The following is a 22,448-nucleotide window of genomic DNA, read 5'->3' as shown; positions in this document are numbered from 1 at the left end:
CAGAAGACTAAACTTCTGATCCTGGTGACCAACTCATATTGGATCCTGCAACATTATCCTGGGACATATGTATTCGCCTTCATTCCTATATTTGGAAATCCCACACTTATTATTTATTTGTTCACAACAATGTCAAGTCGTAGTTGCTGGTTCTTTAACTGGTGTTGGCCCTTATATGCACTGAGTTCTTTAGAAGAAACTAGGTCAGGGGTAGGCAACCTTGGCTCTTTTATAACTCGTGGACTTCAACTCCCAGAATTCCTGAGCCAGCCATGCTGAGGGGAAAGGAAGATGTTTCCAAGCTGAGCCATGCTGGCTCAGGAATTCTGGGAGTTGAAGTCCACGAGTCATAAAAGAGCCAAGGTTGCCTACCCCTGAACTAGGTGATGGTGGTGGCTGTTATTATTTATTGATTAGCCAATAGGCCATATAGAATAATAATAAGACAATGTGTTACAAAATAGAGTAAAAGGCATAACTAAAGGAAAATGTAAATCATTGTTCTGTGTCACTCTAACAATTTTCCCCAGTTGTGTATAGATATAAATATTGAGAGCAAATAAGTACAAATTATCTGCCCATTTTTTATTATCAAAATTCAATTAAGCTGCTCTGAAATTTTAAATGTTACTCTGAAACAAGATCATGGTTTCTATATATATATATATTAAAGTCGGTCTTCAACCAATAGTGATTACATTCTTTCTTCCCTTGTTCTTTTTAATAGTTTCAAAGACAATTTGGAGAAACCATCAGCATCTTATTCAGACTGGCTAGTGAATAACAGCATTGCTGAACTTGTAGCTTCCACCGGCCTTCCAGTGAACAACAGTGATGCCTATCAGGATCCTCGCTTTGATGCAGAAGTAAGACATTTTTGACCTATATAAGTACCCCAATAGCTTTTTAATGTAATGGCAGCTGAATACCTTTTGTGATTTGATCACAGACCTGGAAGAAATTACAAGATTTAAAGATACATCCTCATGGTGTGTTTAAAAAAAAAAGTCAAGATGGTGCTGGTGACCACATATTTGAATCCACAGTCCTTCTGCACATGTATTGAACGTCCACAGATATACAGTACATGGGATGGGGCTTCAATTGCATGGTCATGATTGCCTCTTGACCTCCCACCCATCCCCAATTCTTTTGAAGATTTGTGTTCTGAATGCATCTTTTCTCCATTTGATTTAGCCATTCTTAAAATAAGGGTTGGATCTTTGCATTGAAATAATTGCCTGGTCAATTCAAATCAGTCTGTTAAGATTTTGCTCCATTGCACAGTTTCTTAGCCTTCAGTATTTTTTGGAAATACCAACTCACAATTGACAGTAGATGCTGCAAGTGTCAAAATTTCCTACAATTATAGCATTTTTAATTCCTTTACTTTATTCAAAGAGCCCTAAAATAGTTTAGTTTGAATGTCTTTGTGGGTGAGAGCCTGGTGCAGAATTAGGTGAGAATTTACAGCAGTTCAATCCCTACAAAGCTAAAAGAGCAAAGTGACATTTTTACAAAGTCTTCTGTTTATAGGAAGTCTATCAAGGAACGTCTCTAAAAGTCTTCATAATAGATTTTTTTATTATATTTGAAATAAGTGCTCAGAACCATTTTATAGAGAAGAACTGCTGGAGGTAATAAATTCAGTTGTTGAGAAGGTGACATTAATGCCTAGGCAATATTTCCTGCCAAAAGGCGGGCTGGAATAAAGCATATAATATTCTTACTGAATGTAGAATTACAGTTTCACATATTTTCTTTTGATTAATATGTAATGCAGCTGATTAATTTTTGTTTTACATACCCTTAAAGAGTGCATTAATAAAAATGCTGTCAACTTATTTGGAGAAAGAATATTGTTTTTTATGAGGCAGAAAAAGCCATAATTAATTCTTCATGCTATTGTGTTGCTCTTTAATAGTTAATCTCCAAAGTCAATTTTTCAGGAACAATGATTATTGAAGACAAAAATTCTTTATTATTAAAATAACATCTGATTAGTATAAAAGAAAGCTAAGAACTGAAATTTGCCATCAGATTTTGTTTCTGTTCCTTTCCTGCACTTCTTGAATTGTAAGCAAATTTATTATATAGTTTAGTTCTGAAGTTCCTTTAACTTTTTGGAAACTTATTTATAGTTTAGTAATGGGTCCAGCAACTACTTAATTTACAGCACAGCAAAAATCACAGGTTGAACTCCATATACCAGTGATGGCGAACCTTTTAGAGACCGAGTGCCCAAAAACCGCCCCAGCCCGCTCACGCTCTGCCTCTGCCCCGCCAACCTGCAGGGCCACTCACTGCCTCCTTGGCCCTCTGCAGCAGATCGCCCAGGAGACCTTGCAATGCCATGGCCGCCATGCCTTCCACCCGCACCCCACAGCATCATCTGCACGCGATGGGGCACAAGGGCGGAGTCTTGTCCCTGCTGCCCGGCTGCCATGTCCTTGGCTGTGCTGCTCCACACGGGCCGTGCCTGGGGGAGATTCTCCTCTGGGGGGAGCTGCTGGTGAGGGGGCTGTGGGGGGAAGCGGGGCTGGGGCAATGGTGCGCATGCCCACAGAGAGGGCTCCGAGTGCTGCCTCTGGCACGCGTGCCATAGGTTCGCCACCATTGCCATATACCATAAATTTTTGCTTAAAATGATGAAAAGCAGCAAAGACTATTAAAATACAAAACAGATTTTAAAAAAGGATCACCAAAGTTCAGGAAGAAAGTTTTTTAGTACAACTGAGATGTGTTCAATTAAGATGCATAGATACATATCATTTTGCCAAGTAATTGTGTTATTATTTCAAATTAGCACTTTTTTTTTCAAATATGCAATGGAATGATGGTACAGGTAGTCCTCAACTTATGACCATTTATTTAGCAACTGTTCAAAGTTACGACAGTGCTGAAAGAATGACTTAAAAGTGATCCTCACATTTACAACTGTCACAGCACCTAGTTGTAACGTGATCAAAATTCGGCATTTGGCAACCAGTGTGTATTTATGATGGTATAATGACCTAGGGTCACATGATCTTCATTTGTGACCTTCCCAGGCAGCTTCCAACAAGCAAAGTCAATGGGGAAAGTTGGATTTGCTTAATGACTGCATGATTCGCTTAATGACTGCGGCAAAAAGTTTGTAAATCAGCTGTAACTCTTCTCACTTAGTGATAGAAGTTGTGTTCCCAATTGTGGTCCTAAATACCTTTTGGATTAAGACTAAATCATATGTTATGATAGTTGATGATTTTTTTTATCTAGATTGATCAGATGTCTGGTTTTCATATAAGATCTGTACTCTGCGTACCTATATGGAATAACAGTCACCAAATAATTGGTAAGATACTAAAAATACTTTTTAAATATAAAACATGTGTTAATGTGTTGATATGATATAGTTCACTATCAATTACTGCAGTAGTACTGTAATAATAAGAAACTGTTATTTTGTACATTTGCAAATTAAATTTATATTGATATTGTATATGTCCATATAAAATGGTAAAACAATCTAGAAAACTATCTAGAACTGTAACGAAACTTTACTATTGGCTGTTTTAGTAATTAATTTATTAATTATTAATGGTAGTAATATACTAAAAATAAATAAAATTCTGCTTGAAAAAATAAACAAAACCCTATTTCTGACGTTTTAACTACTGATCCAGCAATATCTAAAAGAGGATTAGGAAGAAGTTTGGCAAGCAACAGATCGCTCCGCTTCCAAATTTAATTATAATTTATTGTCTCATGGAATTTGTTATGTTAAAAAATGCGATACACAAAGAATATTTGTACAATAAGTTGACATGAAGTTTGACACTCAGAGCTAAATCTAATTCAGCCAGTATGGAAGGGGGGGGGGAAGCTACTATTTTGAGTTGTTTCATTCAGCTGAATTCAAGCCTTGATGAATATATTAGTAATCCAGTATCAGAGGCTGTTGATATAATAGCATTTATAATTTATAATGCAAGTATTATGCTTTATGGTTTTTGAATTTTGAGTTCTTGTTTTGTGGCATATCTCCTTCATTAATTTATTTACGTATACGTTTTATCATTGTGAATACACAGTTTCCTTTAAAATATAAAATTAACTATGCTTGCTAATTCCTTGTAAAGGGGTTGCTCAGGTGCTGAATAGACTTGATGGAAAACCTTTTGATGATGCTGATCAGCGACTCTTTGAGGTAAGACATGTCAAATTGATGCAGTTTAATTACATAATATTCACTGCAGCATATATATTTCTATACATGACTTCCTGTAACACGTGTGGCAAATAAAAAAATCTAATAGAATCTTCTTGGATTATTTGATTTCAGTACAATTTCAACTTATGACCACAACTGAGCCCCAAATTTATGTTTTGTTAAGTGAGCTTTGCCCCATTTTACAACTTTCCTTGCCACATTTGTTGAGTGAATCACTGCATTTGTTAAACTAGTAACATGGTTGTTAAGTGAATCTGGCTTCCCCCATTGACTTTGCTTGTCAGAAGGTCGCAAAAGGCGATCACATGACTCTGGGACACTGCAACCGTCATAAATGTGAGTCAGCTGCCAAGCATCCGATTGTAAATCATGTGACCATGGGGATGCTACCACAGTCGTAAGTATGAAGAATGGTCAGTTGTAACTTTGAACAGTCACTAAATGAACTGTTGTTGCAATTTGAGGACTAACTGTATATTAGTGGTGGCAGTTATCTTTAGAACCTGTGTTGCTGTAGTGCTTCGGCATTTGTTTGAGTGATAATGAGACAATAAAATAGTAAAACTGAAGTGGAAGGTTGAATCTGCTATTCTGAAAACACACCAAACTTTGCTCTTCCATTTTGGCTTAAAAATAAATAATTATGTTTGCATATGAAACACGTATAATGTAATAATTATAGCTTTAATATTATTAAACAATATCTGCCTATCTTAGGTTCTTGGGAAGGACTCAATAGGTGGATAAAGAGGCCAAATCCAGTCTAAACATATGTCTGGCTATGCAACCAATCATAATTTATTGAGCTTGTAGGGCACAAACTCATATAAAAAGTCTGTACTGGTTGGTTTCAGCTAATTGTTGAGTTTTGCTGAGGGCTTGAACTCTGTTCATGTTTCTGTGCAATAGTGATGCAGGCTATGATGTATTTTGCTATAAAAAGGTGTTGCGATGTCCAGTATTTGTTTCTTTGGCATTTGGAGTAAAAAGAGGAGGTTTTTTTCCCCCAATCAAGCATACATGCATGACTCATTCTTGTTCTTTTTCTGAGAAGCTGAGGTTTTAGAAGATACACTTAAGCACCAGTGTCTAGGGAAGCAATTTTGTATTTTCCTTGTAAAATTTCTTCCCTGCAATCCATCCTTCCTTCCTTCCTTCCTTCCTTCCTTCCTTCCTTCCTTCCTTCCTTCCTTCCTTCCTTCCTTCCTTCCTTCCTTCCTTCCTTCCCTCCCTCCCTCCCTCCCTCCCTCCCTCCCTCCCTCTCTCTCTCTCTCTCTCTCTCTCTCTCTCTCTCATTCCAGTATAGAGAAGCATATTTATTTCTTCATTCATATGTTCATAAGCCAGCTATTGCAAGGCTGCCCAAAAAGATAAAACCTCATCTTGAAAATGAAAAATAAGAATTGTGATGTCGGGTGTACGTGTTGCTGACTATCTACAAGAAAACTCACAATAAATAGGGAAAAAGTCAGCACTCCCCCTTGCCCCCTGGACAAGAATCTCTGAAACTTGTATAGGAAATTTCAAATTTCTTTCTCATTTTGGGGGTTTTAAAAAAATTAAAACTAATCTTTCTGCAAACTGACACGCCAAAATCTGCATAGACTGCCACTCTGTGTATTCATACAGTCCTGAGAAGGAAGAACTTAATTGTTTCCATGTTTCCTTGAGTTGTAACACAGTAGCATTTTAAATCGGACTGTTTTGTTCTCAGTCACACACAATATGGGTTTTCTATTTCATGCACGCCTTAGGAACCAGAACATTGCTTTCTTTATTCCATTCAGTATTATTAGATTTTGAAATCACCTATATTAAAGTTAGATTTCTTTTTTTTTTTAGGCTTTTGTTATATTTTGTGGCTTGGGCATCAATAATACTATAATGTATGATCAAGTGAAGAAGTCCTGGGCAAAGCAATCTGTGGCTCTTGATGTAAGTATTATTGAAAATCAGGCTGCTTTTTTTTTTTTAACTTTTTATGAGACTGATTCGAAGGATGCTATATATATAATTGGAAAGGGGTTGGTAAGAAGGCAACAATGCCAATACATATACAAGTATTGAATTGTTGCAGTGTGATAGCATATAGAAAATGAACAGGAATTGCAGACTGGAAAGAAATTAATATTGAAAATAGAAACAAAAGAAAACAAAAAAAGTTATATATACTGAACTTTGACTTCCTCTCTATTAAACAAGTGAAAAAAACAATCTTTTTGTTAAAAAAAAAAAGACTGAAGAAACAGAAGAAACATTGTAAAAAATGTCTAAATGATCGGCTCATTATTACAGTTTTATTCCTGCAAAGTGAGACAGATTTTAGAGTTTTTTAAAAAAACTCTTTTAGACTGTTATCTAATTTCTTAATTTGGTATGAGTAGTTTCTGTACGTAACTCAATCATTTAATTCAACTTTTAAAAACAAACTATTAGGAAACATTTTTAAGATTTGTAAAAAAAAACAAAAAACAAAAAAAACAAAATGTTTGGTGCCTCTCGGCAACCCCTCAGTTTTTCAAGATACTTTTTCCCGGGCAATTATATCTCTGTACAATGGTGGTTGGTACTATTGCCAGGATCAAAAATAATTTAAATGACTTATTTATTAATTTGCCTTGCAAATTATGCTGAAAACACTTAAAAACTCGAAGTAGGCATAGATGAGTAGCTGTATTAATCTAGAAGTAGAATCATGGGCATTCTAGTTTTCTTTAAAATTGGGCCCACCAGGGTAAGTAGTTTCATGGATAATATATATTGCAGAGATACTAATAAACCATTGTAATATTCACTTCCTTGATGACTTAAGAAGACTAATTTAGCTTCTCACCTGTAACCATTTCTCTCTCCCCCCCCCCATTTGTTCTGGATCAGGTGCTGTCTTATCATGCAACATGTTCAAAGGCAGAACTTGACAAATTTAAGGTAACATAATGATATTTCACTTATTCTGCAAAATTTTTAATAAAAATATATTTGAATCTGTAATAGAAATAGACTGCTGATTCAATTTCTTCGGTTGCTATGCAGTTTCTTCAGTGTTTGTGAAATGTTTGTGATCAAATGATGACTCTTGCTAGGGTTTTCTGGATTTTATGATTTTGGCTCTGCATTATTCCTCCCTCAATAAATGCACTTGTAACTTTCTATTTTCTGTCTTTCACTTTTACTTGGCTCACATATTGTGTTTAGCCATGGTTGGTCATGGTGTGCTCAATAACTGAGGTTTGTTGAATAAGCCACAGTTGGTAAAGTTCATTCAGTATAATGAACATTGTGGCTTAGAAACCATCGGGTCTGAATTGAGATTGTAAGGCATCTAGACTGCTTATATAAGCAGAAAAGTGAGGTATACATACGTTCAATAATAAAAAAAATAAACACCCTGCCACAAGCAAATTAAATCAAATAAAGCAAATTATAGCATTGAGGACAAGTACTGTAAACTTTTGATTTGAGAGTTGCAGTATTTTTACATTAGTGTGATGTCCAAAAGCTGTAGGCAAAGCTATGGTTACATGCGACGTGCAAAGCCAAATTTGTTGATGTAGTTCCTCCATTTTAACATTTTATTTAGTGATAAGTGCTATAATAGTTTGTGGTGAGAACAATTGTACATATTGCTATAATCTGGGGCAGCACGATGGGAGGGTGCAAATTGGGAACTGGAAGCCGTATATGGCCTGTGGAATATAGGTTAGTCATCCTAGTTTGATATGGTATAGGACAGTGGTGGCGAACCTATGGCACAGGCGCCAGAGCGGCACTCGGAGCCCTCTCTGTAGGCACACATGCCGTTGCCCAAACCTTGCCCCCCCCGCGACTCCCTCACCAGCAGTCCCCCTGGAGGAGAGTCACCCCCGAGCATGGCCCATGCAGAGCAGCGCAGCCAAGGACATGGCAGCCAGGCAGTGTAGACAAGAGTCTGCCCTCACGCCCCATCGCGCACAGTTGATGCTGCGGGGCACAGGCAGAAGGCGTGGCTGCCATGGCGCTGCTGGGCGATTGCGGCAGGCCCTGGAGGCGGTGAGTGGCCCTGCAGGCAGGTGGAGTGGGGGCGGGGCAGGGGCGGGGCAGGGGGTAGAATACGGGCAGGGCCAGTTTGGGGCACTCGATCTCTAAAAGGTTCACCATCACTGGTATAGGAATTTTATCTGCTTTCTACTAGTTGACCGTTCCATTGTAGTGACTAATCGTCATATTTGTATATTGATGGAAGTGCCTAATGTGTGCAGAGTACTATAATAAAAAATACCTTGTTTGCAAAGGTCATTATCTCAGTGATACGTTATATATGAGAGAAAGGAGTAGGAAGGGAAAGAGAAACTTAACTGGTCAGAAGATAGAAGGCAAAGGAGATGAAAGATGAATAAGGAAGCCAGAAAATAGGACATTAAAAAAAACCATAGCAACATTTTGTTAAAGTGAAATAACTAGAAATCCAGAAAGAAAATTCCATGCACAAGGAACAAGCTAATATGCAATACAAGAAATAACAAGTTCAGGATTGCTGCCAATCCTTGTAGGCTATACCACTCTCTGCCCCATAGATACATGTGGTTTATGGTTATAGGGGGGTTGAATATGGATATTGTACATTCAGATAACCAACAAACTAGATAGAATTCTTTCAGCCATTATTTGCTAGAGTGTTGGTAATTCAAGCCATGTTTTGGATCATAAATTCTGGCTCTAGCATAAAGCACAGTTTTAAGTGATATCTGATACTAGACCAGCATCTAGAAAAACTGTAACTGATATGTACAGACTAGCTTTGTAAAATTACTTCAGAAAAAGTAAGTGCTCTTTAAGTCCTGAGACTAAGAAAAATTAGTTTTGTCTTAAATTTCAACCAAGTCCATTTCCAAAGAAAATATGTGAACAGTTCTGTTTCTTAAAGTATTTACAGTTAAGTGGAAAAAAAATGCTTATCTAAATTGTGCAGCTGGGAATGATGTGTATGTAACAAATTAATAATTCATGGATGAGTTATATTATTTATAGTTTGTATTCATTTTTGTAGGGCAAATAATACTCTGGAGAATCTTATGATACAAAATATTGAACCACTTGTTTTATACATCTTTGGTTCAATATGTAATATTTTTGGTTAGGCACTTCTGACCTTTGCTAAGCCCAAACACAAAACAAAGATATAATCAATAGGACTTGTAATTAATTACTGCTTCAAAAGTCATTTCTATTTGTTGAAATAGCATTCAACACTAATATGGTGAAGCATTTATGTATTGGTTGTTGTGCATGTATATACATTTCAGCAATGTGTTGTATAGCTCCAGAGATTTGCATCAGTAAAAAAAATAAAAAATGATATGGTATTCTGTGTTTTGTAGAAATCAAGCAAAAGATTTTAACATATTTTTTTGCAAAACTTTGTTAGATCGAATACATTGAGATGTACAATTTTTTTGTAAGAGATTATGCATTTTTTTCTTTCTTTTTTATGTAAGGACTTTAGCTAAATTTTAAAAAATAGCACAGGAAAATATCTTCCATATAGAGCAATGATGGCAAATCTTTTAGAGACTTGGTGCCCAAACTGCAACCCAAAACTCACTTATGTATTGTCAGGTGCTGGGTGGGCATGACCCATTGGGTGGGTGTGGCCAATTGGGTGGGCGTGGCTTCAGTGGTAACGGCAGACTGGGTGGGACTAAAAAGTTAAATCAATCAATTCCAACTTTGCGAGATCTTTTTTTTTGTGCGAGAAGTTGCCAATCAGACTTTAGTTGCCAATCAGTACCCGACCAAATAAGTAATTCTTTATAAGAAATATTATCAAAATTCACCCCCTTAGAAACCCCCTGAATTGCTTGTCCAGGAATCCCCCAAATAGGTATTTTATAATTTAACTTCTTCCTCCAGTTTTAAAGATACATTTTCTTTCAGTCCAGCTTTTTTTAATATATATCCAATTTATAACTTATAAGTGGAATAAATAAGGAGAGAAGATACAGGCTTGTCTTACTTCTTTGCTGACATGGAGCCAGTCTGTTTCATCTTGTCATTTCCTGGCTCGTGTAAGGGTTTCTCATGAGGACAGTGGGGTTATTCTGGATTTCCCATGTTTTTAAACCCATTCCATAGCTTCACACGATCAACAACAATCAAAAGCCTTTATATAGCCAATGAAACATTATTTATTATTATTATTATTATTATTATTATTATTATTATTATTATTATTATTTTATGAGACTTATATATCGCTTTAAGTGCAAGCACTCTCTAAGCCAGTGATGGGCAACCTTTTCGGCGTGGTGTGTCAAAATTCGGCAAAAAATCGAGCATAACTCGCGTGGTGTGTCACTTCGACAAAAAAACACAATTTTGCGCAATTTATAGTTTAAACTACAAAAATGTATAATTGCAATATATAATTGTATTTAATAAACCAAAAACAAATTATTTAACATACCTGCTTAGTAACTTCTTTGTTCATCAATCTGTCGATTTCGTATGTTGCCCTTGATATTATTGAACTTGTTTGGGGTGCCGTGAACTGAGATAAGTGAGGGGGAGGGCAAATTCTTTAACTAACCTGCATATTAGTGACTTTTTTGTTGCTGAATTTCATTGGCTAAATCTTCAATTGAAGGTTGGTATTTTGTACACTTCAGGCCCAAGCAAGCGCTACTAACCTCATCTGTCAATCTGTTTCTTTTGTTGGTTTTGATATTATTTAATGCTGAGAATAAGGTCTCACAAAAGTACGTAGAAGGAAAAATTGTGAGTAAAGCTGTTGCTATATTTTTCAGGGTGCTAAAAGTGTCTGGTAGTCTGTTCCAGGCACTCCAAATTTCCTGTTCGTAGTGGCACTCATCTTGATTCTCCAAGCGGCCCCTTTCCAGATTCTCAAGCTTTGACCTCAAGTCGACAAACACCTGAGCCCAGATGTTGTCTTGAAATTCTGCAAGCTGCATCTCCAAATCATATATTTGCGTCCATTGGAAACCATTTAATTCCAAACTATTGTAGACTACTACATCAGGATATTTAATTATTCTCATGGTCTGTTCTAGGCTTCTAAATTGACTAAATCTATCAGTAAACTGGTCAAGTAACGAGTCTAAAACATGCTGGCACTTCATATGCAAGAGTTCCACTTCATTTCGTACAGCTGCACTGGCCTTCTCAAAATGCTTTTGTACTCGAGGAAAATACTTATACGTTTTAGTTTCTACATCTCGCTTGAAAATTTTTACTTTACTTTCAAAAGCTTTTATGTATCCAAACATAACATCAATACTTTTGCCAAAACCTTGTAACTTTAAGTTCAGTTCATTAACATGTACAGAGAGATCTGTAAAAAACATCAGGGTGTTGACCCACTTATCATCATTGAGCTGAGGAAAGTTTCCCAGATCCTTATCTTCAAGAAATACCTTAATTTCTTCAAAGCACTCCACAAAGCGCTCAAGAACCTTGCCTCGGCTCAGCCATCTTACATTATTGTACATCAGCAGTCCACTGTAGGTGGAATCAACCTCCAGTAAAAGTGCTGAAAATTCTCGCTTGTGAAGGGGGCGAGCAGCTATTAAATTAACTATTTTTGTAACAACTGACATTAAGTCATTTAAGTCAGTGAATCCTGCCTTGGCACATAAAGCCTCCTGATGGATAATACAATGAAAAGGCACAATCGGATGTCCAATAGCTTCTGTAAACAATTTCACAAATCCAACTTTTTTCCCCACCATGTTTGGGGCACCATCTGTCGTCACTGACACAACTTTAGAGATATCAATGCTTAGGTCGCAGAATGTTTGCATAACAACCTTACATATTTCGCTTCCTGATGTACTTGTTGGAACTGATACTAACTTTATCAACTCTTCTCTCATTGTGTGACTATCAGAATATCGACCAATAATGGCCAACTGAGCATGTGACATGACATCAGTAGTTTCATCAAGACAGATGGAAAAATATTTACAATTCCTTATGTCTCTCTTTAATTGATGTTGTACGTTTGTGTTCAGTCTCATTATTCGGTCTTTTATGATATTTCTACTGAGTGGTAACTCAGATATTCTCTTAATAATTGCATCTTTATTCTGCATATCGTGAAATAGAAGTGGCGCACATCTTAGGAGAGTTTCTTTAATAAATTCTCCCTCATTAAGTGCTTTTGCATGCTGAGCTATGGAGTGAGCAATGCTCAAACTTGCAGATGTTAAATTTGTACAGCCTTTTATAAATTTAAGGATGGAGTTAGATTGGCTCTTATAAAGGTGTAGCTTCCTGGAAATGTATTCCTTCCTTTCATCCTCACTTTTTTCCAAGAGCTGGGAATGATTAGTTTCAAAATGTCTATTTATATTCCACGTTCTGCTTACTACCGTTTCAGTACATAGAACGCAAAATGATCTGCCATTTTTTTCTATAATACCATACATCTCGCTCCATGTCTCTTGAAAGGGTCGGCCACTGCTACTACCACTCCCTTTACTTAACCTTTGTTTTTTATTTTTTGGGTGCTCCATCAGTGGGCCAGTGACAGCAGATAGAATTATAGATAGCTTGTTAGCCAATTAGGGGTTAACTAGCCTAACACAGCCTCCCCCTCACTTATCTCAGTTATTGTGGGCAATTACAAGTCCATGGCACCCCAATAGTTGCTGCTAATGGCGCTCACAGGTCCCCCTTACTGTGTGGCACTCACTAATTGCGACCTGACTGGAGAAAGGTGCGCACTGTTCCTGTGCTCCTCTCCTGGGGGTCCTCCCTAACGTACTCTCAGCCGTGCTGATGAAGTGTGTGCGCACGGCACGCACGCCTTACCAGCAGCCCCTGCGCTGATAAAGGGGCTGTGCCTGTGCTTGCCTGTCAGTTGGCGGTGGCGCAGGCTGAAGTTTACGGCGGGGACACAGTGAATGAGTGAGTGTGGGTGGGGAAGATCACACGTCCCGCCCCCCGTTCCTCCAGCACAGAGCGTATTTCTTTCATCCTTCCTGGATCCAAGACCGTAGTGGTACGGTTGCTCTAGGGGGGCGGTAGTCATAATGGGAGAGTTTTAGTGGGTTCAAGTCCCACATAACCTGGTGACCCGCCAGGTATCCGTGGGGATTTCTCTTCCGTGGCGAAAACAAAAAAAAATTTTCTTTCATCCTCGGCGTGCAGGAGCCGAGGATGAATTGCATAAAATCGCATGAAATCCTGCGCGTGTCACCCCAAATGGCTACGCGTGTCAGCACTGACACGCGTGTCATAGGTTCGCCATCACTGCTCTAAGCGGTGTACACCAGTAGGCAATGTGTATGTGTGTGTGTGTGTGTATATATATATATATATATATATATATATATATATATATATATATATATATATATATATATTTCTGAGGTTTTCGCGGGTGTTTGTATGTAGGTCTTTGGTTGTTCGGGTTTTCTCCCGCGTAAAATTGGAAGTGTCTTGGCGACGTTTCGACGAAGTCCCATTCGTCATCTTCAGGCTTGTGTTTTCAGCTTCGTGCTTCGAGCAGCTGCTCGAAGCACGAAGCTGAAAACACAAGCCTGAAGATGACGAATGGGACTTCGTCGAAACGTCGCCAAGACACTTCCAATTTTACGCGGGAGAAAACCCGAACAACCAAAGACCTACTATATATTATATATATATATATATATATATATATATATATATATATATATATTTACATTGCCCCCAACAATCTGGGTCCTCATTTTACTTACCTCGGAAGGATGGAAGGCTGAGTCAACCTTGAGCCGGTGAGATTTGAACCGCTGACCTGCTGAACACAGTATTGCACTCTAACTGCTGCGCCACCTCGGCTCTTAATAATTCTGACTTATTTTTGATATGCTTTATTTCTGTCAATTATCCAGCATGAATCACAACAATGTTTCTTTTTCCCTGCCCTTTTCTGAAACCATCTGGAAAAAGCTCCTTTTCCTTGTTGTCTATGTTGGACGAGCCTAGGTATTATTTATTCTAACTTTTAGAATACTGTCAAACAGTCTCCTTTCTTGGTTATCATCATGTAGACTGACCTTTTCCAATTTGTTATTGTTCTCTGCATTTTCTCACATGGTTTGATTAGAACCCTTATAGATTATTCGTATGTTACTCATCATATTACTGTGGGTATTCCAGCCGTTTCTGTAGTTTCATACTTGGTAATGACTGGAGTGCCGATCTTACTTTTTCTAATACTAGAGTACCTTGTAAAGTAGGTAATATCTTCAAAGGCATCTTAAATATTGACACCCCTGTAGTATTTCAATATATTCCTTCCACTTTATTTGATCTTCTTTGGTTATTGTCGACTGGAAGCCTTTAGCATATGCATTTAAGATTGGAATCTCTTTCTGAGTTTGGAAATCTTTTGGAAGAGTTCTCTTGTTTTTCCATGTCTGTTTCCATAGTTGATGTCTTCAGAGATGCCTGCCTGTAGTCTCTTCAAACGAATTCTTTCTAAAGTTCCTTTCTGAGATATTTATATGTCTTGGTGTTAGGTTCTTTCTCTTCAAGGCAATGTCCACTATTCTGACATCTTATTTTTCTTTCTTTCTTTCTGCTTCTTGGTTTTTGGCAGTTTTTTTTTCACATTCATCCTTAACAACCACTTTGAGGTTTAGCACTTCAAAATGACCCTTTATGTTCTCCTTAGATATCGTAGTTGCATGTTCAGTGTCATATTGTGGAAACAGATTAGCTTTGTTCTTCAGGTTTAGCTTGCTATAATATGTTACACGGCCATTTGTAATGGATTTTCCTTTATTGTGATTCCATCTCTTAAGAAAACCATAGTGCTGTCACCTAAAAATTGAGAGAAAACTGATTGGAAACAGCCTAAATTAGATGAAATCATTGCATCATTCACAGCAGAAGGCAAAATATTCTGGCTTTCTGTCACCTTTGATTTAGACTGTCAAATATATATGATTATTATGGGTATATTATGAATTCTAATATGATTGTGGTTATTTCCTTATTAAAATATTAATAACATTACTTTAGCAAAAATTATTAAGCCAATATTAAGCATCACAAGAAGCACAGGATGCCCAATTTTATTTCTGTCACATTCCCCTTGTGGGTGGCAGCTACTAAAATACTAGATCTGCTTCAGTGAGGCTGCAAGTGCTTCCCATTTTTTTCTTTGAACTATTGCCTATTATTGATAGGGACAGAAAAATAGTGTGATTTCATCACTTCACACACCTGAGTTCTTGTAACAGTAGATGGAGATAAGATATGGGTTTCTTTTCTATCACATCTCTTGGTTATCTGACTGAAAATAGAAAGATACAAATTCTACTTCCAAATTTACCCATAGGTGGAAGTGAGGGATGATTTGGATAACACTATTTTCCTCACGTCTTGAATCCAGGTAGAGCTGCTTCATAATGAAGTATCACTTCATCAAATGATGAACTGTGTTGTGTCAGCAGAGTATGTTACTATTTGTATTAGAAAAGAGAGTGATGAAAAGATAAGAATGAAGAAAGAGATTGTGTATTTTTCTGTCAAAGAGGAATTATTTTTGCCCTGGAAGGAAACAATCTGTCTAAGAATCAATATGAACAAATGGAGTCGTATTCTCTACCCTAGTCTTCTATTAGATGAAAAGGCAGCAAAGGGATGAATTGGGAAGAATGAATTCATACAGTGCTTGCATACAGACAATCCTTAACTAAAATGCCATATATATAGGGCAACACATCTGGTCCATACATCTTGTTCCAAGAGGGTACATACAGTATATATAACACTTAATGCCTACATACATCTAACTTTGCCATAGGCATGCTCAATGTCTTTCTCACACTTCTTCTGCCCTCTACTATCTTTCCACTAAGGCAGATGTGCTTTTTATACACAGGAGATATGAATCTTTTAATGCCCATGGAAAAGAGCAAAATTGTTTGATACTCACAAGATGTCATGCCATTATTCTGCCTGAAAAAAAAGTCAAGAGCTAAAACAGTTTCCTTTGTTGCAAATCCAGCAATTCAAACAATCGCATTTATGCTGGGTCCTCCAGCATAGGTCAAGTTTAGATTGAGGTTTTGTTTAAGCCAGTGGTCCTCAACCTGTGGGTCGGGACCCCATTTGGAGTCAAACGACCATTTCACGGGGGTCGCCAAACAATGCAGTCCGCCATTTTTTTCCCCTTTTCCTTAGCTGTGCTACTCCCTTTTATTCTATTGGCTTTTGAAAGCCAATAGAATAGACTCTCTTGAATAGAGTCTAATTCTATTGGCTTTCAAAAGCCAATAGGAATTGTCCAGGCTGTCTCTGCCCTGCTGAGCCTGCCAAAAGTCCCATTCTGCAAACGGTGCTGCACCAGTTGAGTAGTCCTCGACTTACGACCAGCTGAGTAGTCCTCGACTTACGACCGGTTGGGGGTCATGGCATTAAAAAGTTGAGAACCACTGGTTTAAGCTATGGTTGCTGGGAGAAAACAACTCATCCTCACTTCTTCTGTCCCAAATGGAAAGAAAACAAATAAAACGATTGACTAAGCAGTAGATCTTCATCCCTAATAAATCTTTTTGTACAGTATTCATGTAGTCTGCTCTGTAAAGTACGGCCAACAAAGAAATCAGTTACTCCACTTAGACTTATCAACTGAAATGTTCCCTTGATACTGAGAAATCTTAGCACCTTTCATGTATGTATTAGACTAGGATATATTAGATGCCCAGAGTCTGTTTTAAAAGTAGCATCAAATTAAAAAAAAAAACCTTTGTCACACATAATACTCTGTGGATAAAATATACAAGTAGTTTTTTTTCCCTTTGAGTGAAGCTCAGCTGTTACTGACACTAATTTGAATAATTTTCTTGGCATCCTTAAAAAAATTGATTTGCACTCTTTTTTTTTTTTTTTTTGCTTTCCACTTCCCAGCTTTGGTATTTCCTATAGAAGTGCTAACCAGGCTTGACCCTGCTTACCTCTTTAAGATCATCATTTAATGGCTGCCCCCTAGCAATACTGTTTTTCCTAGCGCAACTAGGGACAGGCTAACTTGCCATAATATTATGATAAGGATGTAGAATCCTGCTTATGTTATGGAATTCTGGGAGTTGAAGTCCACATGCCTTAAAATTGTCAAGGTTGAGAAACACTGCTCTAGGTTGTTAACAATGAGATGTTAATAAAGGAGAATGTTTTTAGCTCTGAGATGTAGTGATGATGTTATCTAGTTTGGGTAATAAAACAAGAAAAAAAGCTCAGAGAGCACCAAGGAGCCCTCATGATGAGATGCTTCTGTTTCTCTTTGTTGCCATCCAATGGTCATCTAAATTTGTACTGCCCAGAAACATTTTAGTGAAGCAACAGAGACATCAAAGGTAATGTGAACTTTGGATCTTTGTTTTTTTAATCAGACATTGAGTGAGTGGAAATTTTCTAATTTTTATATTCACAAAATGCAGTTCAGATAGATCTGCTATTGCTTGTTGTTTCACACAGACTACAGGTAGGCAAGCACTAATTGATGGCTATGTTTGCCTGGAGTAAGCAGATGCAAAGCTGGGCATTGACTGTAAATTAATACAGATAAAATAAGAAATGCAGGGACTAAGCAGCTGCAAAATCTTTAAAATAAAGAAATTGCTCAGCAGAGAAGAGAAATGAATCCATTATAAACTCCCATTTAAGAATTAGGAGGATTTTGCATTATTTAAAAAAGTGTGTGTCAGCCTTTTTCAACTTTCCACTGTCCAGATATTTGGGAATTTCATAATTTCCCATCACCTTTCAGAGAAGCAATTATGGAAATCAGGGCAACATGTGAAGTGCAATGGTTCAGAAATATTTTTTGGTACCTCTGCTGAGTCCAAAAAGAAAATCATGTACACTGTACACACTCAGACATTTGCTTTCATATCACGTTTGTATACTACTTTCTAGATTAATAATGAAACATGTAAATAGAATATTTTATATATTGGTTCAAATATATATTGTCATCTTGATAAACTAAATGGCTGAATATTAATATAAATGCTTTATTTCCCACTGCTACTTTGATCTTTAAAATAAATATTCAAAATGTCTTCTTTAGTAATGCATCGACTGTTTTAAGTATACTAGTTTAAAGCATGAATAAAGTTTCATTACGGTTTTTCTAATTAATACAGCTTTAAATTACGTCCGAACATTTTAAAATTCAAACATCTGTTTGGCCACTAGGAGTCACCCTTGCTCCATGTTAAGGGACAGAGTAGTACAGACTACTTCCAGGATTGTCAGAAGCACAATATTCAAAACAATTTAGTTTTCATGTAAATTGAGATTGGAATATTGTTTCACATTTGCAGCAAATTAATGTTGGCAGGACCAGCAGTCTTTTTTTTTTTTTTACTTCAACCCATTAAAAATGAGAACTCTAAAGAAATCTTTTTGTTGATTCAATGGTAAATACAGAGTAGTCATATCAACGATGCTTTCTTAAATCAACACACTCTATGTACTGTTGAAAACAGGAATAATTGCAAGGCCACACGTTCTCCTAGGCTCCCATATTAGCAGAATTTGACCTTAGAATCTGCCTCTCTTTTCCCTCTCTTTCAAGGAGGGAGGGGCACACATACAGACAGAGACAGGGAGGAGGAGGAGAGGCCTCTGAAAATCACATTGGTTGCCTTCTGTTTTACAGAGTAGACTTTTACAGGGTTGAATAGACCTTTTGTAAAAGCCTTTCTCCTTTATGTTAAATTTTGCCTCAATTCCTTTTCAAGTCCTATAGCTTTAGTACCTAAGGACAAGCTGAAGGTGTCTTTCAAGTTCTGTTATGTTTTTCTTGGTATACTTATTATTTCTCCTATATAGTCTTTATTTTGTTTCATCAACTAGTATCTGAGTGAGTTTCACGTGCATTAAAGTACCATTTCTTCAAGGGCGTGGCAGGTAGCTACATTCTTATAGAGGCCAGTCTTATAATACAGCCAGCTTGGTAAGGAACGTATTTGACTAAACTGGGCAGGAAGAGTCATTCTTCCTGGCTCAGGTCATTTTCCTTTTTTTTGCAGTCAACTCCGTGGTCCAGGATAGTCCATGTCTGTCACAATTGACCAGAGTTTGCAACTTAATAACTGGCTTATTTCACATTAAGGTTGCAAAGCAGAAGGAGGAGGATTGCCAAGTTGAGCAGACAAAGTTCCACTGGTAGAGGTGATAATGCGAAATCTCCTAATGGTGATTAAGCTCAACTGTTTATCTAATTCAAAAGTGCAAGTTTTAGTCCAATCTGACAAATGCAAACACTAGAAGAAGAAATATGGCAATGAACTACCTTCCAGGATAGGTCAATATACAGGTGCTGACAGAGCAGGCAGTAACTACTAATTCTCTGACTTGTCCAGGCTTTGCATCCAGAAACACTTAACTGTAATCAATGGTAGTTAAAGCATCAGGCTTAGGTTGTAAATAAAATCTGAGATCATACACCTTAAAGTAGGGATGTCAAACTGCCGGCCTGCAGGCCGGATGCATCATAGCGAAACCGCGCCCACCCCATTGCCGGCAATGGCAAAAAAGTCACAATACATCGCGACATGTCACATGATGCTGCAAGTTTGACACCCCTGCCTTAAAGGCTTCTACAAGCAAGCAACAATGAGCATGTAATCAGAAGAAGGCAGCAAGGAAAACTTTCACCAGTGTCTGAGAAAGAAGGTGTATTTCTGAAGCAGTTTGGTTCTAGTTTCAGACTGCTTCAAGAACTGTTCATGGCAAAGATTCCATGAGGCTTCCACAAGAGAGACTGTTTCAATCAAAGCTGTTTTTTAAACATCAGTTCTTTCAGTCCGGTTTAACACGGCAGCTCTACTTTGCTCTGGCCCTCTTTACAATTTAACTACACTGGGTCTGCCTAACTCTCAGTGTAGCCAGAGACTTCTCCACAATCCTGCCTTCTGCTGATACCTATCTAAACAATTATGCTTGTAGGTTGGGTGAGGAACCTCTGTGATCCAGATCAGAGGCAGCGGTGTCATGGATGGGTCTAGAGGAGCTGGGGGATGGACCTAAATTGTTGTAGTGTTGGTTTTGCTTCTAGCAGAAGTTGGTCATTCAATCTGAGGAGAATCTATCAGATCAGGCCATGGCACTCCTACTATTGCCAATGTTACTTTTGTTCATACATCCACAGAAATCATCAACTCTAGAGCAGAGGTCCCCAACCTATTGAGCACCAGGGACCAGTTTTGTGGAGAGCTTTTTCTGCGGACCGGAGGGGATGTGGTTTCATGTACTACCTGCATCCTGCTTTGCTTGTTTGCACGGCCCGCTTTCTAGCATGCCATGGCCTGGTGCCAGTCCCCGGAGCAGGGGTTGGGGACCCCTGCTCTAGAGCAATCTAAGTCTCCCACTTAGTTGTTGTTGAGTTTATTGATTATATCTTGGAAGATTAAATTAGTGACATCCTCATAGGCCTCAAAGGACCACACAATGCCTATAGATAATCTAAGGTTTCTGCTTTGTGATGTGAGATTAACTGTTCTTGAACTGGTGAATTACAGTGATGGATGCTCCATAACTGGGGTCACTTCAGTATTAATAAGACTATAAATATTACAAGATATAGTTTATTAGTCTCTGGCATCACTGCATACCTCTTCAGGATTTTATTGCCATTCTTCAACACACCAATACAAGTGTTTCAGTAGAGCAGATTTATCCAGGGATTTTTTCAGATACTTTTCTCTTTACTTGAGGATGAGATATCTGTTTTATGTGTTTCTTGTTGTTCTGCTACTGGTCAGGATTGTGAACATTTAGACAAGTGGTTCTCAACCTTCATAATGCTGCGACCCTTTAATACAGTTCCTCATGTTGTGGTGACCCCCAACCGATAAAATTAGTCCTTGACTTACAACAGTTTGCTTAGTGACTGTTTAAAGTTATAACGGCACTGAAAAAGCAGCTTCTACATGCTTGGGAAGAAAGGTGTTACAGAAGAATACAATAAAATTTTAAAGACTATACTTTATTTTCATATGTTTTGGGGTACAGAATTTTTTTTTCTAAGAGCTGTACTATCATTTTATACTGGAAGATTATTTCTTTTTCACATTATATTTCAAAAGAAAGAAAAAGGGAAAAAATGGTGTCTGGAAAAGTGTTTTTTCAACTTACTGAGGACATCTAGTGGTGAAAATCTATTATTGAAACATTTGGCTATTTTTTGGAGATGGAATATAGATGGACCTTCAAATTACTTTTGAAGAGAAAAGATAAGCTGATGCAGCAGTGAGAGTTGTGAGGGTGGAAACTGTTTAACTTTTATTAAACACAGCCTCCACAAGAAGAAAAAAAGAGACTCTTTTTAATTACTATCAAAATGGAGAAAGCTCATTTACAATTAAATGGCAAACTTATATTGGAAAAGATTTATGAGGCCACTGCAGAAATATGTGCTACAATGAAAGAGTTTACTACAGAATTAAGATCCAGAAGTTGTACTTCAAATCTTCAAACTGATCTCCAGACTACATCTGACTATTCTATAAATCAAAACATACTAGAAGAGGAAACAACTGAGATAAATGAGGAAGTTACTTTATCTTATAAATATTCCATCTACAGCTTTGAGGACCAGAAGAATCAAAGATTGAGACTGGAAACTTTAAAGCAACGAAGGTTTAAGGATGAGAGAAATAGATGCCTAAGGCAGATGATGGGATGCCTATTGTTTCAAAGGGTACTACAAGCAATAATGAGAGAGGGAAGCTTGGTTATGGAAACCTGCCTGGCACAGAAAAAAAAGCCAGAATAAGACTGAAAAGAGGAATTTAAAATTATGTAATGGATTTAAAGGCAATGTTGTTTCATGAACAGTTATAAGGATTAAGATTCAGAGTTAGAAGTAAGAAAAAAGGTTGATTATTAGAATAGATGATTTAATTAGATTAAGAATGCACTTTTTGGAATAATAGGTTTATTTTCATGAAAATTATTGTGTATTGGAATGGAAAAAATGCTGGCTTTTTAGAGTTGGATTGTTTTAATAATTAATTGTTTTCAATTAGAAAGATGATGTTTCTGTATGATAATATAGATGTGATAAGGCATGATAATCAATTGGATGAAATTTGAATTTTGTTTAATGAATTGAAATGAGTTAAGACTTTCACAATTTTGTTATTTTAGAGAGATTGATCGATTGATGGATTATATATATATAGGGTAGATTAATATTTTATTTTAATTAGGATATGTATTGTGTAGTGGAAGA

The 22,448-nt window shown here is 37.3% G+C and overlaps 1 protein-coding gene across 5 annotated transcripts in view; it reads left to right on the top strand.

Annotated features, from left to right (window-relative positions):
• The window catches only part of PDE11A (phosphodiesterase 11A), a 169,905-nt gene that overhangs the window by 85,056 nt on the left and 62,401 nt on the right, over nt 1-22,448 (top strand). For all 5 annotated transcript variants that reach the window (XR_005556245.1, XM_039339355.1, XM_039339353.1 and 2 more), the window contains exons 6-10: nt 728-866; nt 3,259-3,334; nt 4,122-4,189; nt 6,056-6,148; nt 7,091-7,141. Coding sequence is in view for 4 of the 5 variants with exons in the window: in XM_039339355.1 (XP_039195289.1) it covers nt 728-866; nt 3,259-3,334; nt 4,122-4,189; nt 6,056-6,148; nt 7,091-7,141 (427 nt within the window). In the remaining variant the exon portion in view is untranslated. The remainder of the gene's footprint in view (nt 1-727; nt 867-3,258; nt 3,335-4,121; nt 4,190-6,055; nt 6,149-7,090; nt 7,142-22,448) is intronic.

Source organism: Crotalus tigris, unplaced genomic scaffold, assembly GCF_016545835.1.
Source record: "Crotalus tigris isolate CLP2741 ecotype Arizona unplaced genomic scaffold, ASM1654583v1 scf7180000017733.2605024, whole genome shotgun sequence".
NCBI classification, from domain to species: Eukaryota; Metazoa; Chordata; class Lepidosauria; order Squamata; family Viperidae; genus Crotalus; species Crotalus tigris.
Note: the sequence above shows the minus strand (reverse complement) of the source record. Positions and strands in the feature narration are given on the sequence as shown.